This window comes from Bombina bombina, chromosome 2 (assembly GCF_027579735.1).
Source record: "Bombina bombina isolate aBomBom1 chromosome 2, aBomBom1.pri, whole genome shotgun sequence".
In the NCBI taxonomy this organism is placed as follows: domain Eukaryota; kingdom Metazoa; phylum Chordata; class Amphibia; order Anura; family Bombinatoridae; genus Bombina; species Bombina bombina.
This window is the reverse complement of record NC_069500.1, coordinates 136,354,388-136,370,299: the sequence shown is the minus strand read 5'-3', so window position 1 is coordinate 136,370,299 and position 15,912 is coordinate 136,354,388. Positions and strand designations below refer to the sequence as shown.

The following is a 15,912-nucleotide window of genomic DNA, read 5'->3' as shown; positions in this document are numbered from 1 at the left end:
TAACTGCTGACTTTTTGCTGCGGCTGGAGTTTTGTCGTTAGAGTTCTAATGCTCACTTCAGCCAAGACTCTAAATACCAGTGTTAGAAAGATCCCATTTAAAAGATAGGATACGCAATTGGCGTAAGGGGATCTGCGGTATGGAAAAGTCGCGGCTGGAAAGTGAGCGTTAGACCCTTTCCTGACTGACTCTAAATACCAGCGGACGGCCAAAACCAGCGTTAGGACCCCTTAACGCTGGTTTGGACGGCTAATGCAGAACTCTAAATCTAGGCGTTTGAGATTTGATAGAAATTAAATCTACCACTCATTTGAAATTCAAACAAAAATGGACTTTGTATTGTACCATCTTATTGTGTAACATTTTAATTGCTGATTACTTATTGTGTTTTTTTCTTTCCGTTTATTTTAAAAATGATGGTATCTAAACATTGTCTAAGCACCAATAAACTACATTTTTAATGTTCAACACTTTAAAACAATTTAAAAAGCAAATAAAACTGGTTAAAGGATCATTAAAGATAACAGAACTGCAAAATCAACAAATGCATAATAAAAAGACAATTAAATATTATTTACTTTGCATTTCACATGAACAGATTTTTTTTCTGACAAATTTCAGTTTCCTTTATTTTCAATGTTCCTTGTATCATGTGCCTCATGAATTGTGCACATAAAAGCACTGTGTTTTTGTCTTGATAAAATAAATTGAAAAGTTGTTGATTTTTTATACCTCAAAAAGGGCTTTGCAATTAGGCAGCTGCCTAAGGCCATATCTTCTGAGAAAGAAACCTGCCTGGGTAATATTCAACTTATTTTTTAATTATTTGTTTAGCTGCAAAAACATAAACATTTTAACCAAAATGTTGTGCACTGATACATATCAACTTGACCCCTCCGAGGAAGCTTTATGTGAAACGCGCGTCAGGGGCACTCTTACGAGGACATTGTACCTCTTCTTCACGTTGCTTACCCTGATGTCTGTTGGCATAAATAGCACCTTCTTATTAATAATCTTATATATCAGACAGTGTAACTAATTGTAACTCCCGCTATAGAAGGAGTTTAGCCTTAGATCAGTATTTATCACTCCCATATGCATATTTTTGCAGACATACCTTTTGGTACACATATATGATAGAAACTTTAAATGGGTTTTCCTGCCTAACTGATATGGCTAATATATCCATGGCTATAATGAAGTTACCTGCAATTTGATACGTATTTGCACTATTGATTGCTACAGTCTTTTCATTCAACACAGGGTTTAAACGTTTTTAAATGTGTGTGTGTGTACAGCCTGGCTGCTTCTTATCAATAAAATATTTTCTCCTAATAGTTATTTAGTATGCGTGCTTGAAATGATTTGATATTCAATATTTAGCCTTTAAAATATGTACACAAATAGGAGCAAGGCAATCTTTTTCTTTGTGCAGGCTTTATTGCATTTATGTAATTAAACTTACATCTCAACTTGGCATTGTCTCCACCCACTACATCAAGGTTACAAAATAACACTAATGGCAATATTGTTCAGCCTTAAAATAGATACTAGGGTTAGCTATATTACGAAGTGTGAGTTAACCCAGAGGCAACTAGAGGGTAATGGCACAGATTGCATTGCACTACTTGCAGCATTTTCTGACTGTCAAGGGATAACCCTCCCCCCATTTGTACGTCTAATTTACAACAAAAAACTATTATTATGACAAAGGTTAACCCCTTATCTGCCATACTGAAATAAAGAGGTACAGTTAGGGTGTTCTTAAAAAATGTCAGCATTTGCACTCAACTATATTTAAACTTTACAATGTTTAGCTATCAATTCCATATTGCTTCCATTCTGTCTGCTGAAAATCTTGTCTGTTCAGTAATGTCAGATGTACACTGGGGAATGGTTTATTGTATATATACTTATGCTACCATTTATGTTAATTTCATGGGGTCAATCACAATCTGTCATTTGGTATCTAATTATCAGCAAGAAAACAGCTGCCGGTGAGCACTTAATTAATGTTGACGTGATCAAAATCTGTAATTTTACATTTTTTTCTAGGCACCAATAAATTATAAAATCCTCAAGAAATAAACTGTTAGTTAATATGGGGTAGTACTGTTTCATGAGATCACAATCTAATTTGTTAATATTTATCAATATATTTACAGGGGCATTTGTCACTTAATGACTACCTCAAAGGGCTTGATAAAGCCCCAAGATGCCCTTTTTGACTTATTACTAGGTACTCCAAGCCATTTTCAAACACACTGAAGTTATCTACTCCATACTGAATAAAGTTAGGAAAATATGGTCAAGATTCATTAAGGCGCCCTTTACCTATCCTTTATAGCCAATCATCAGTGGACATTCCTGTAATTAACATATGCAATTATAATAGGTGATCCAAAACATATCTCACACTGTTCAGAACAAAGGAAATCAAAAATTGGAATTGAAATATTTAGAAAACGTTTTTTTCAAACTGGTTCTTTAAATGTGTGTTTTTAGGAAAATAGTTCAATTTGTAAATGCACGCTTAGTAAGTAGTCTCATTTTTGAAAACACCATCTATCTTTGCAATTTTGGAGGCATAATCATAACAATATTTGTGGGCATCCCAGGATGTGTGAAGGCGCTCTAGAGATGTAGTATGGCTTTTAATAAAACAGGACCCAAAATGCAGAAGTTTTTTAAAAGATGTTACGTTTCATCTGAAATATCTTGTTTCACAATCTTGTGTTACTGTTACAAAAATTTTGAGGTTGTCACAGTTATATTTATTAACTTGGTTTTCCATCTTAAAAAAATTAAAAACTTTTTCAGTTTCTAAAATATACTAGTTTCCAGAGGGTGTTGTATTTTTTTGTGTAAAGTAGTTTCGGCTAGATTACGAGTTTTGCGGTAAGAGGGGTGCGTTGCTAACTTGCACTTTATTCTCACCGCTCACTTTCCTACAGCGCTGGTATTACAAGTTTTCAGAAACCCGGCGTTAAAAGACAAGAAGTGAGCGTAGAACAAAATTGTGCTCCATACCGCACTCCAATACCAGCTCTGCTTAAGTCAGCGGTGAGCTGGTTGTACGTGCTTGTGCACGATTTCCCCATAGACATCAATGGGGAGAGCCGACTGAGAAAAAGTATAACACCTGCAAATAAAGCAGCATAAAGCTCAGTAATGCAGCCCCATTGATTCTTATGGGGAAACTAAATTTATGTTTACACCTAACACCCTAACATGAACCCCGAGTCTAAACACCCCTAATCTTACACTTATTAACCCCTAATCTGCCTCCCCGGACATCGCTGCCACTATAATAAACATATTAACCCCTGAACCGCTGCACTCCCGCCTCGCAAACACTAATTAAATATTATTAAAGGACCAGTCAACGTTGTAGATTTGCATAATTAACAAATGCATGATAAGAAGACAATGCAATAGCACTTAGTCTGAACTTCAGATGAGTGGTAGATTTTTGTTAAATAAATTGCAGTTATGTCTATTTCCACTCCCCCTGTACCATGTGACAGCCTTCAGCCAATCACAAATGCATATACGTATATGCTGTGAATTCTTGCACATGCTCAGTAGGAGCTGGTGACACAAAAAGTGTAAATATAAAAAGACTGTGCACATTTTGTTAATGGAAGTAAATTGGAAAGTTGTTTAAAATTGCATGTTCTATCTGATTCATGAAGTTTAATTTTGACTTGAGTGTTCCTTTAATCCCTAATCTGCCGCCCCTAACATCGCAGCCACCTACATTATACTTATTAACCCCTAATCTGCTGCCCCCAACATCGCCGGCACCTACATTATATTTATTAACCCCTAATCTCCCTCCCCCAATGTCACCGCAACCTACCTACATTTATTAACCCCTAATCTGCCGCCCCCAACATCGCCGCCACTATTCTAAATTTATTAACCCCTAAACCTAAGTCTAACCCTAACACCCCTAACTTAAATATAATTTAAATAAATCTAAATAAAATTACTATCATTAAGTAAATAATTCCTATTTAAAACTAAATAATTACCTGTAAAATAAACCCTGAGCTAGCTACAATATAACTAATAGTTACATTAACACTTAGTGTAACAATAGTTACACTAACACCTAACACTACACTACAATTAAATACATTACCTAAATTAAATACAATTAAATAAATTAAATACAATTAGCTAAATTACAAAAAACCCCCCACTAAATTACACAAAATAACAAACAAATTACAAGATATTTAAACAAATTACACCTAATCTATTAGCCCTATCAAAATAAAAAAGCCCCCCCAAAACAAAAAAAAAAACCCTAGCCTAAACTAAACTACGCAATAGCCTTTAAAAGGGCCTTTTGTGAGGCATTGCCCCCAAAAAATCAGCTCTTTTACCTGTAAATAAATACAAACAACCCCCCCAACAGTAAAACCCACCACCCACACAACCAACCCCCCAAATAAAACACTAACTAAAAAAACCATAGCTCCCCATTGCCCTGAAAAGGGCATTTGGATGGGCATTGCCCTTAAAAGAGCATTTAGCTCTATTACAGCCCAAACCCTAATCTAAAACTAAAACCCACCAAATAAACCCTTAAAAAAACCTAACACTAACCCCCTCAAGTTCCACTTACAGTTTTGAAGATCCGACATCCATCCTCAACGAAGCCGGCAGAAGTCCTCATCGAAGCGGCAAGAAGTCCTCAGCGAAGCCGAGAGAAGTCTTCATCCAAGCCAGGAGAAGTGGTCCTCCAGACGGGCAGAAGTCTTCATTCACACAGCATCTTCTATCTTCATCCATCCGGCACAGGGCTGGTCCATCTTTAAGACATCTGACTCGGAGCATCCTCTTCTTTCCGACGACTAACGACGAATGAAGGTTCCTTTAAATGACGTCATCCAAGATGGCGTCCCTTAGATTCCAATTGGCTGATAGAATTCTATCAGCCAATCGGAATTAAGGTTGAAAAAATCCTATTGGCTGATGCAATCAGCCAATAGGATTGAACTTCAATTCTATTGGCTGTTCCAATCAGCCAATATGATTGAGCTTGTATTCTATTGGCTGTTCCAATCAGCCAATAAAATGCAAGCTCAATCCTTTTGGCTGATTGGATCAGCCAATAGGATTGAAGCTCAATCCTATTGGCTGATTGCATCAGCCAATAGGATTTTTTCAACCTTAATTCTCATTGGCTGATAGAATTCTATCAGCCAATCAGAATCTAAGGGACACCATCTTGGATGACATCATTTAAAGGAACCTTCATTCGTCGTTAGTCGTCGGAAAGAAGAGGATGCTCTGCGTCGAATGTCTTGAAGATGGACCCGCTCCTCACCGGATGGATGAAGATAGAAGATGCCATCTGGATGAAGACTTCTGCCTGTCTGGAGGACCACTTTTTCTGGCTTGGATGAAGACTTCTCCCAGCTTTGTTGAGGACTTCTTGCCGCTTCAATGAGGACTTCTGCCGGCTTCGTTGAGGATGGATGTCGGATCTTCAAAACTGTAAGTGGATCTTCAGGGGGTTAGTGTTAGGTTTTTTTAAGGGTTTATTGGGTGGGTTTTAGTTTTAGATTAGGGTTTGGGCTGCAATATAGCTAAATGCCCTTTTAAGGGCAATGCTCATCCAAATGCCCTTTTCAGGGCAATGGGGAACTTATGGGGTTTTTTTTTATTGTGTGGGTGGTGGGTTTTACTGTTGGGGGGTTGTTTGTATTTTTTTTTACAGGTAAAATAGATGATTTCTTTGGGGCAAAGCCTTGCAAAAGGTCCGTTTAAGGACTATTGGTAGTTTAGTTTAGGCTAGGGTTTTTTTTTATTTTGGGAGGGCTTTTTTATTTTGATAGGGCTATTAGATTAGGTGTAATTTGTTTAATTATCTTGTAGTTTGTTTGTTATTTTGTGTAATTTAGTGTTTGTTTTTTGTAATTTAGCTAATTGTATTTCATTTATGTAATTGTATTTAATTTAGGTAATTTATTTAATTGTAGTGTAGTGTTTGGTGTTAGTGTAACTTAGGTTAGGTTTTATTTTACAGGTAAATTTGTATTTATTTTAACTAGGTAGTTAGTAAATAGCTAATAACTATTTAGTAACTATTCTACTGAGTTAAAATAAATACAAACTTGCCTGTAAAATAAAAATAAACCCTAAGCTAGATACAATGTAACTATTAGTTATATTGTAGCTATCTTAGGGTTTATTTTACAGGTAAGTATTTAGTTTTAAATTGGAATTATTTAGGTAATGATAGTAATTTTATTTAGATTTATTTAAATTATATTTAAGCTGGGGGTGTCAGCGTTAGACTTAGGTTTAGGGATTAATAAATTTAGAATAGTGGCGGCGACGTTGGAGGCGGCAGATTAGGGGTTAATAAATGTAGGTAGGTTGCGGTGACATTGGGGGAGGGAGATTAGGGGTTAATAAATATAATGTAGGTGTCGGCGATGTTGGGGGCAGCAGATTAGGGATTAATAAGTATAATGTAGGTGGCGTCGATGTGCAGAGTGGCAGATTAGGGGTTAATAAGTATAATGTAGGTGGTGGCGATGTTAGGGGCAGCAGATTAGGGGTTAATAATATTTAACTAGTGTTTGCAAGGCGGGAGTGCTACGGTTTAGGGGTTAATATGTTTACTCTAGTGGCGGCGATGTCCGGAGCGGCAGATTAGGTGTTAATAATTTTATTTTAGTGTTTCCGATGCGGGAGGGCCTCGGTTTAGGGGTTAATAGGTAGTTTATGGGTGTTAGTGTACGTTTTAGCACTTTAGTTATGAGTTTTATGCTACAGCTTTGTAGTGTTAAACTCATAACTACTGACTTTAGAATGCGTTACCAATCTTGATGGGATAGGGTGTACCGCTCACTTTTTGGCCTCCCAGGACAAGCTTGTAATACCGGCGCTATAGAAGTCCCATTGAAAAAAGACTATACGCAAATTGCGTAAGTTGATTTGCGGTAAGGCCAAAAAAGTGTGCGGTGCCCCTAAATCTGCAAGACTCGTAATACCAGTGGTAGTGAAAAAGCAGCGTTATAACCCATAACGCTGCTTTTTCACTCATAACACAAAACTTGTAATCTAGCCGTTTGTTTTTTAATGTTTTAATACATTTTTCTGATGCCATATCCTGCACAGTTAACCCCATTAAGTGCAGTGGCAGGTAAATAGATGAGAGACAGAAGCAGTTCCATTGTTTCAATGGAGCAAGTCTTTTAACGTGGCGCTCTGATTAGGAGTGGTGGTGGGAGATTTTTTAATTCTGCTATTGTCAGAGAAGTTACAATCATTATCTTCTCATAGCTATTAATTTCCTCAAACAGATATTCTTGATTCTAGGCTGATGTCACAAAACTGACAGAAATGCATTGTGTTTGATCAATTTAAAGTATTTTTAAAACAATACTTGTAAAAGTCACAAAGTGAGGGTATAAGGATAAAAAAAAATATGCACAGTCTACCCATCCTAACAACATAAAATATGCATTTAGATGGGTTAGTAGTGGTTCATATAGAAATGGATTACAATAGTTAACTATGAAAGTCGTGACTAAGTGATCTCCTTTAAAACACAATTTTAATAACATCAGTACAGCTTGTGACAGTCACAGTAGTGCGAGTTAGACTTACAATCAAATATTAAAAATAAAATATAAAATCACACCTTTGAGATATTGGTGTCCTGAAGTGATTATAGAAGTATGCCCTTCATGCCAATACACGTGTTGTATTGTTGAGTGTTGAGGATGTATTAAGTTTACAAAAGGTTACTGTGACCGATGTAAATCACTATTTTCCTTGCAAAGAGAAAGGGTTTATATGAATAGAGCATTACTGTAACCTAAAAGGTGTGAATTGGCTATTGTATGTGTCAATTTTGGAAGAGCTCACAGTTTCTATTTTGAAAAGAGGCACCTTTTTAGGAGTTTTTTTTATGACAGAAACAATACAACATTGTAATTACTCAATAAACTCGACTCCTGATTTGTGACAGAAAGCAAAAAGCATTTTTCGGGAGCAAATTGCTGATAGATTATCATTGAGGCTATAATTCCTAAATCCACCAAATGGCCATTGTATATGTCAGTACCGCTGCATTTTGTTTTCTGATTGAAATATTGTGAACTTAAATGGACCGTCTACTTGAAAAATGTTATTGTTTAAAAAAAATAGATGATCCCTTTATTACCAATTTCCCAGGTTTGCATATTGTATCTATTCCTCTGCAGACTGCCCCCTTAAGCCAGTGCTTTTAACAAACTTTCATTTTAGCCAATTAGAGCTAATTAGAGTTCCTGCATAACTGCTTGGGAGTTTAGAATAAATTGATAAGGTCAATGTGCCTTATTGTTCCCTGCTTTAGGGAAATAATCTTAGTCCTCAGAATAAAGTTGCTTTGGTAAATTTTCATTGTTCATCAAGTTCAGATAAGATATTTAAAATTGAGATAAGCTGTTTGGACAGCCCATAATTTCACTAAACCCAGACAATCAGTTATTCATCTACACTTACTTTTATTAAGTTTAGCAACTATTTATCTTTACCACATCATGCGCACTTTTGTATTGGTATTTGAAATAGCTGATTTTGTCCATATAAACTACCATCTGCACGGAAAATATAAGTATTAGATGCATTCTCTGTAGACAAGCTATGTAAACAGATGAAAATAGTGATGGTTAATCTTCCAGAGGGGTGCAAGAGACACAGATTTTTTTTCCTGTGAAATATCTGGGTCTGCCAAGCTTAATTGGCATTTAAATAACTAACGGGTAGATTACGAGTTTTGCGTTAACAGGGGTGTGGTGCTAACTAGCAGTTTATGCTCACCGCTCACTTACATACAACGCTGGTATTGCAAGTTTTTACAAACCCGGCGTTAACAGCAAAAAAGTGAGCGTAGAGCAAAATTTTGCTCCACATCTCACCTCAATACCAGCGATGCTTAAGTCAGCGGTGAGCTGGTGTAACGTGCTCGTGCACAAATTCTATCAGCAAATCAGAATTAAGGTAGGTAAAATCATAATGAATGATTGGATCAGCCAATAGGATTGAGCTGGCATTCTATTGGCTGATTGGAACAGCCAATAGAATGCCAGCTCTATCCTCATCAGCATCAGCCAATAGGATTTTTCCTACCTTAATTCCGATTGGCTGATAGAATTCTATCAGCCAATCGGAATTGAAGGGATGCAATATTGGACGACGTCACTTAAAGGAACCGTCATTTAGTAAGAAGACTTTGATGGAAGAGGATGCTCCGCGTCGGATGTCTTGAAGATGGACATCTAAGATAGAAGATGCCGTCTGGATGAAGACTTCTGCACGTCTGGAGGACCACTTCACCTGGCTTGGATGAAGACTTCTCCATGCTTCGTAGTCTTAGTTTTTTTTAAGGGGGTATTGGGTGGGTTTTAGAGTAAGGTTGGTTGTGTGGGTGGTGGGTTTTAATGTTGGGGGGGGATTTGTAATTTTTTTCAGGTAAAAGAGCTGATTACTTTGGGGCAATGCCCCGAAAAAGGCCCTTTTAAGGGCTATTTGTAATTTAGTGTAGGGTAGGGCTTTTTTTTTAATTTGGGGGGGCTTTTTTATTTTATTAGGGGGATTGGATTAGGTGTAATTAGTTTAAAAATCTTGTAATTTGTTTATTATTTTCTGTAATTTAGTTTTTTTGTAATTTAGCTAATTTTATTTAATTTATTTAATTGTATTTATTTTAGGGAATTAATTTAATTATAGTGTAGTGTTAGGTGATAGTGTAACTTAGGTTAGGTTTTATTTTACAGGTACTTTTGTATTTATTTTAGCTAGGTAGTTATTAAATAGTTAATAACTATTTAATGACTATTCTACCTAGTTAAAATACATACAAACTTGCCTGTGAAATAAAAATAAACCCTAAGATAGCTACAATGTAACTATTAGTTATATTGTAGCTAGCTTAGGGTTTATTTTATAGGTAAGTATTTAGTTTTAAATAGGAATTATTTAGGTAATAATAGTAATTTTATTTAGATTTATTTAAATTATATTTAAGTTAGGGGGGGTTAGGGTTAGACTTAGATTTAGGGGTTAATAACTTTAATATAGTGGCGGCGACGTTGGGGGTGGCAGATTAGGGGTTAATAAATGTAGGTAGGTTGCGGCGATGTTAGGAATGGCAGATTAGAGGTTAATAAAATTTAACTATTGTTTGCAAGGCGGGAGTGCGGCGGTTTAGGGGTTAATATATTTATTACAGTGGCGTTGATGTCCGGTTCGGTAGATTAGGGGGTAAAAAATTTTTTTAGTGTTTGCGATGCGGTAGGGCCTCGGTTTAGGGGTTAATAGGTAGTTTATGGGTGTTAGTGTAATTTTTAGCACTTTAGTTAAGAGTTTTATGCTACGGCGTTGTAGTGTAAAACTCTTAACTACTGACTTTTAAATGCGGTATCAGTCTTGACAGGAGAGGGTCTACCGCTCACTTTTTGTCAGACTCGTAATACCGGCGCTATGCAAGTCCCATTGAAAAAAGAGGATACGCAATTGACGTAAGTGGATTTGCGGTATTTCCGAGTCTGGCCAAAAAAGTGAGCGGTACACCTGTACCTGCAAGACTCGTAATACCAATGGGCGTTAAAAGGCAGCGTTGGGACTGGCCAACGCTGCTTTTTAAGCCTAACGCAAAACTCGTAATCTAGCTGTAAGTTTTGATAGAAAAAACTAGCAGGTCTGCTTTACCTGCAGGTTCAGCCCATTTTTATGGGTATGTACTTGAGAACAACAGGTGATCATTTTAATGGGAAACACTAATTAGTTAAAATACAAAAACAAACATGAAGGAACAATTTGCTTATTCAGTAGTTATAAAAAGTAATTTGGAACACATTAAGGGAAAACAAATTTAAAAAGTACAGTGTCCCTTTGATATTTTCAAATAAAACATCTTTATACAATTGCCTTAAGTCTTGTAATACTAGTTACACATGTGACACTTGTTTTTCAATTTAAAAGGAGTATTTTTCTAGTACATAAAAAAAATAAATTAAAGAAAATACAGTATGTATTTGAGGTTTACTGTTAAAAGGAAAAATAAGAATAAAAAGGGAAAAAAAGCTGAATTCAACATTATTCTTCATAACTTTGGTAGCAATGTTTTGTCAGACATCCGGTCTCACCCTATCTATTGATGTTGTCTAACAGGATGTTTAATGTCTCTTAAAGAATTTGACATGAACCAGTCTGAACTTTTTAACTTTTTAAGCCTACTTCATTGGGACAATGTGCAGGTTTGAAACACTGTACAGTACTACAATCAATGCTAGCTTGAAATACTTTTTCTGCTCAAAAATAATATATTATTATTATTATTATCAGGTATTTGTAGAGCGCTAACAGGTTCCGCAGCGCTATAATATATTTTATATACTGTAAAAAATGTGTTTACATTTTTATAGGGGCCTTTTTTTTTTGTTCTCCTGTTTTTTAAATAACTTTTATTTTCTGTATTTATTTATATATATATATATATATATATATATATATATATATATATTTATATATATATATATACACACATATACAAATATAGATAGATAGATGATAGATAGATAGATACACACACACATATATATATATGTACTTACCTTAATTAAAAAATACTTATATTGCAAAAAATGCTAATAATATGAGCCTTCAGTGAGTCATAATTTTTCTGCTGGTGGTGTGTATATATGTGTAATTATGTGTTTATATGTGTATATATAGACACCGATAGACTTGCTTGACACAGGTTTGCCACAAACATTCAATTTGTAAAAAGAGCAATATCTGTGAAGTGCAATAAAATGAGGTATGTCTGTATATGCTACTCTTTTTAAAGAGTTAGAAAAATAATGTTCTGAATATGTGTGCATTGTAATACATCTAAAGCTTACTGCAGTCAGAAATAATATGTTAAACTACATGAGTAAAATGTTATTTTATTTTTTTAATATCTAGATGAGGAGCATGTGACTGTATTTCTGATGAAATGTCTGCATTAAAGTTTAATTAGAAGCACAGTGTGTGATTGGTGTTGTTATGGATGGTTTTAAAGCAACTGTGTTAAAATAATTGTTACTTTCTACAAACTTTGCAGAGATAATTAGCAGTGACTGAAAGTTTTCTGAGGAGATTTTGTCACACCTTGCAATCCCCTCTCCCTGAAAAAGTCTGCATGTTATTGGTTAATGCTAGTGACTTAACACCTGACTATGGGGTTGATTTATCAACCTCTTCGGTAGGATTTTGATTTGCCTACAACTGCAGGTTCTGAATTTCAATCTCCCCGATCTCATCCGCCTGAGGGGATTAACAGGGGAAAAATGCAAAATAGCGCTTGTGTGCAATGCTGAATTTCACCAGGGGAATTTAGCCCGCCAGAGCTGAGCTGCGGTGGACAGGGATGCGTATATGTGCCCCTGTCCACCTCAGCTTGATAAATCACCCCTATAACTTTCACTGCCCTTTGTAAAACAAGCCTGGGTTCCTCATCTGCTCCTGCAGTCTCAGAGTGTGCATCTTACTGTTTATTGTCACTTACAATAAACTCTACCACATGAACTAAGGGGACAAGAACCTCATGTATAATGGATTGAATCTAAAACAGCACACACACCAATAATTTTGAACTTTGCTTTTTATTTTAGCACTAAATAATATTCATGGCAGGCACTGTGCAAAAAACAACTTTCCAATTTATTTTAATCATCAATTTTGCATGGTTAACTTGGTATCCTTTGTTGCACAGTAACCCTAGGTGAGCTCAAGAGCATGCATGTGCCATTATTCATCTGGCAGCTGTGTTTGTAACAATGTTAATAGTAATGTTATACATAGTCACACTCCTACCATAGAATGCTACAGACACTCTACTGCAATACAGTGTGCAACAATGTATAACTGCTATAAACACTGTTGCAAACCCTGCTGCTAAATGGGACACATTCACAATCCTAGAATTACTCTTTAATAAAAGATACCAAGTGAACTAAGCAAAAATAATAATTTAAGTAAATTGGAAAGTTGTTTAAAATTGCATCCTGTCTGAATCATGAACATTTAATAGGAATTATGATAGAACACGATCATGAGACTTGTCCTTATTAGTCAGTGGTTTTTATAAAAAGCACAACTGATAATGCACTGTTAGTCTCAATTTAGCTTTTAAACATGTTTACAATACAGTAATAATAATCATGTGTTAATATACCATTTATTTGTATAACAAAAATCTATTTATTTAATTGGGGCTAATCTACTGGTGTAGAAAATACCTGTGTAAACCAATAATACAAATTTCTGTATAGAATACCAGTGGTCATAGAACTCTACTGTATGCAGGTAAAATGGGAAATCACACACTTTTGTAATTTGCTGGTCATCCCTATAATTGCATCTAGTACATTGCTATTTGTCTTTTGGGCATACATTGTGTGTATAGCCTGTTAACAAATAACTGGTCTGGAGAGATGAGTGAAACGGATAACTTTCGAATTAGAAAGACTGCTCCAGCATTAATAAATATTTAACATTGACAGACTGTGCAAGTTCAATAAGTACGTTCTTTGGTCTATATTCAATAAGATTTAAGAAATTACTACATTCTTAGTGGATTTCTCAATTCTTCAATTAAAATTTAATTCTTCAAAACATATTTCAATTTCCTATGGACTAAATGTGGTTTGTCCAAAACAATAATAATTACTGAATAAGTTTATAAAATTAGGATATAAATACTTTTATTTGCTTATTCCAAATATTTTACGTATCTGAAGCTCTAACATTATATTTTAAAAGAGCTGTCAACTCTGCTATGCTATTTTTGGCAAAATTTCTATACTGTAAAGTATGCAGAGATTCAGATAAGTTTTTTGTTAAAATGTAGTTGACAAGTTTATCAAATACACTGTAAAATAAATGTTTTGGTTTCGTAGAGAAAAAAAATACTAGAATGCAATGCAAATATTATCTAAATTATTTTAGAAACCACAATATAATTAGTTATGGCAGAATCAATTAGTAATATTCTTCTTCTTTAGTAGATAGATATGTTGTATAATCTGTCCAAAACATTGCTATTCTTTATAGTGTATAATTCATATCTAACTTTATTCAGCAAACACATAAAAATACAAGATAACATAATTTTACTATACCTGTTAAGAGGTACAAATATCCAACAGAAATGCTGCATGTTGTAGAAGTCTTGAATGTTTTCATCCTTAATATGTTAGGTGAAGGTTACTAATCCAAGTGGATACAGTGCTTGCAAGAACAATGATGACTATAAAAATGAAATGTTTAGGTAACAATACTCTTAAGATTTAAAATTGCTTTCTTTGGGGGACAAAAACATGGAAAAGCTAAAAGGAAAATTGCTTTCAGGAAGGAAAAATCTTTTTCTCTACAATTCTGTGAGAAAATGAACTTGTGATTGTATTGAAAAGCTCTCCAAGGACAAGTAAAAGTATTTTTTTATGATGAATATGATGTTTTCAATAAAATGTCAGTATTTTCTGTGTCTACATCTCAGATAAAGAAGTTGAATCCTGTAGAGACAGTGATTAGAAGGAAGATGTACAAGTGTGAAAGAAGCCAGAAAAGTTTGGTCAGTGTTCATTTGAGAAAGCCAGCAGATCTGTAGTCCTACAAGTGAAACCACAAAGCATTTCCTGTTTGTAGCTGAAAAAAATAAAGTTGAAGGTCTTCCTGCACACTGTCCCCTTTAGAAATGACTGCAGCACAGTTTATTAACCATTTTTTTTTTTTAATAACAAGTGGCTAAGTTTGTCATTACTTAGCTTCCATGAACATGTACAAATAAAGTCAATTCTTGCTGACTATAATGTTTACAGTAAGTCTGTAGAAAGTATAAACATAGGAGGACATCTGCACTTCATATAATAAATGATATAGTTTAAAAAATAGGCAGAATACGCACAGAGCTATGCCACAGTTACTGCATGATAAAATACACTAGAGAACTTTTTTTGGCATGGGAACTTTTTTTTTTTTTTTTTTTTTTAAATGACTTCCAATTGATTGTTTGATGTTATGTGAATGATAAATAATTACTGTTTTCTTTAATCCACATCAATGAAGGATCAAATCATTCTACCAAATAAATGCCATGGGCTCTATTTATCAAGGTCTGGCGGACCTGATCCGACACTGCGGATCAGGTCCACCAGACCTCGCTTGTCCTATTCAGCATTGCACCAGCAGCTCACAAGAGCTGCTGGTGAAACGCCGCCCCCTGCAGACTCGCGGCCAATCAACCACCAGCAGGGGGGTATCAATCAACCCGAGCGTACTAGATCGGGTTGATTTCCGGCGATGTGTGTCCGCCTGCTCAGAGCAGGCGGACAGGTTATGGAGCAGCAGTCTTTGTGACCGCTGCTTCATAACTGCTGTTTCTGGCGAGTCTGAAGACTCGCCAGAAACACGGCCCTTCAAGCTCCATACGGAGCTTGATAAATATGGGCATATATCTTATAAGTTAAGGTTAAAATGTTTGCACTTAGAAAAAAAACAGCAATTAAAGGTTAATGAGTTAGTTTACTGGAAATAGTGAAAAAGTTATTTTAAAAAAATAAATGATGTCATTTGAGAGAAAACAGGCACACGTGGCTACATGCACACATACTTACATGCACACAAACACACATACATGTATGCACAAACATGCGCACAAACGCGCATACACAGATACACACAAACACACACATATAAACATACGCACACGCACAGGGCGGACCTACCATTGGTCCAGGAGGTGCAGTGGCACTAGGGCCCCGCCTATAGCAGCCAGACTATACATATTCTGCACAACCCTATGTATAATCCTAATGCAAGGAAACCTTTTATTACTACAGGTTGCAGGTC

General features: G+C 35.5%; 1 protein-coding gene across 1 annotated transcript in view; it reads right to left on the bottom strand.

Moving 5' to 3' along the window:
* The window catches only part of ITGA1 (integrin subunit alpha 1), a 359,476-nt gene extending 344,844 nt beyond the window's left edge, over positions 1-14,632 (bottom strand). Inside the window, exon 1 of the mRNA XM_053701263.1 lies at positions 14,184-14,632. Within this exon, the coding sequence (XP_053557238.1) occupies positions 14,184-14,247 (64 nt within the window). The 5' untranslated portion in view covers positions 14,248-14,632. The remainder of the gene's footprint in view (positions 1-14,183) is intronic.
* Between the last annotated feature and the right edge of the window lie 1,280 nt (positions 14,633-15,912).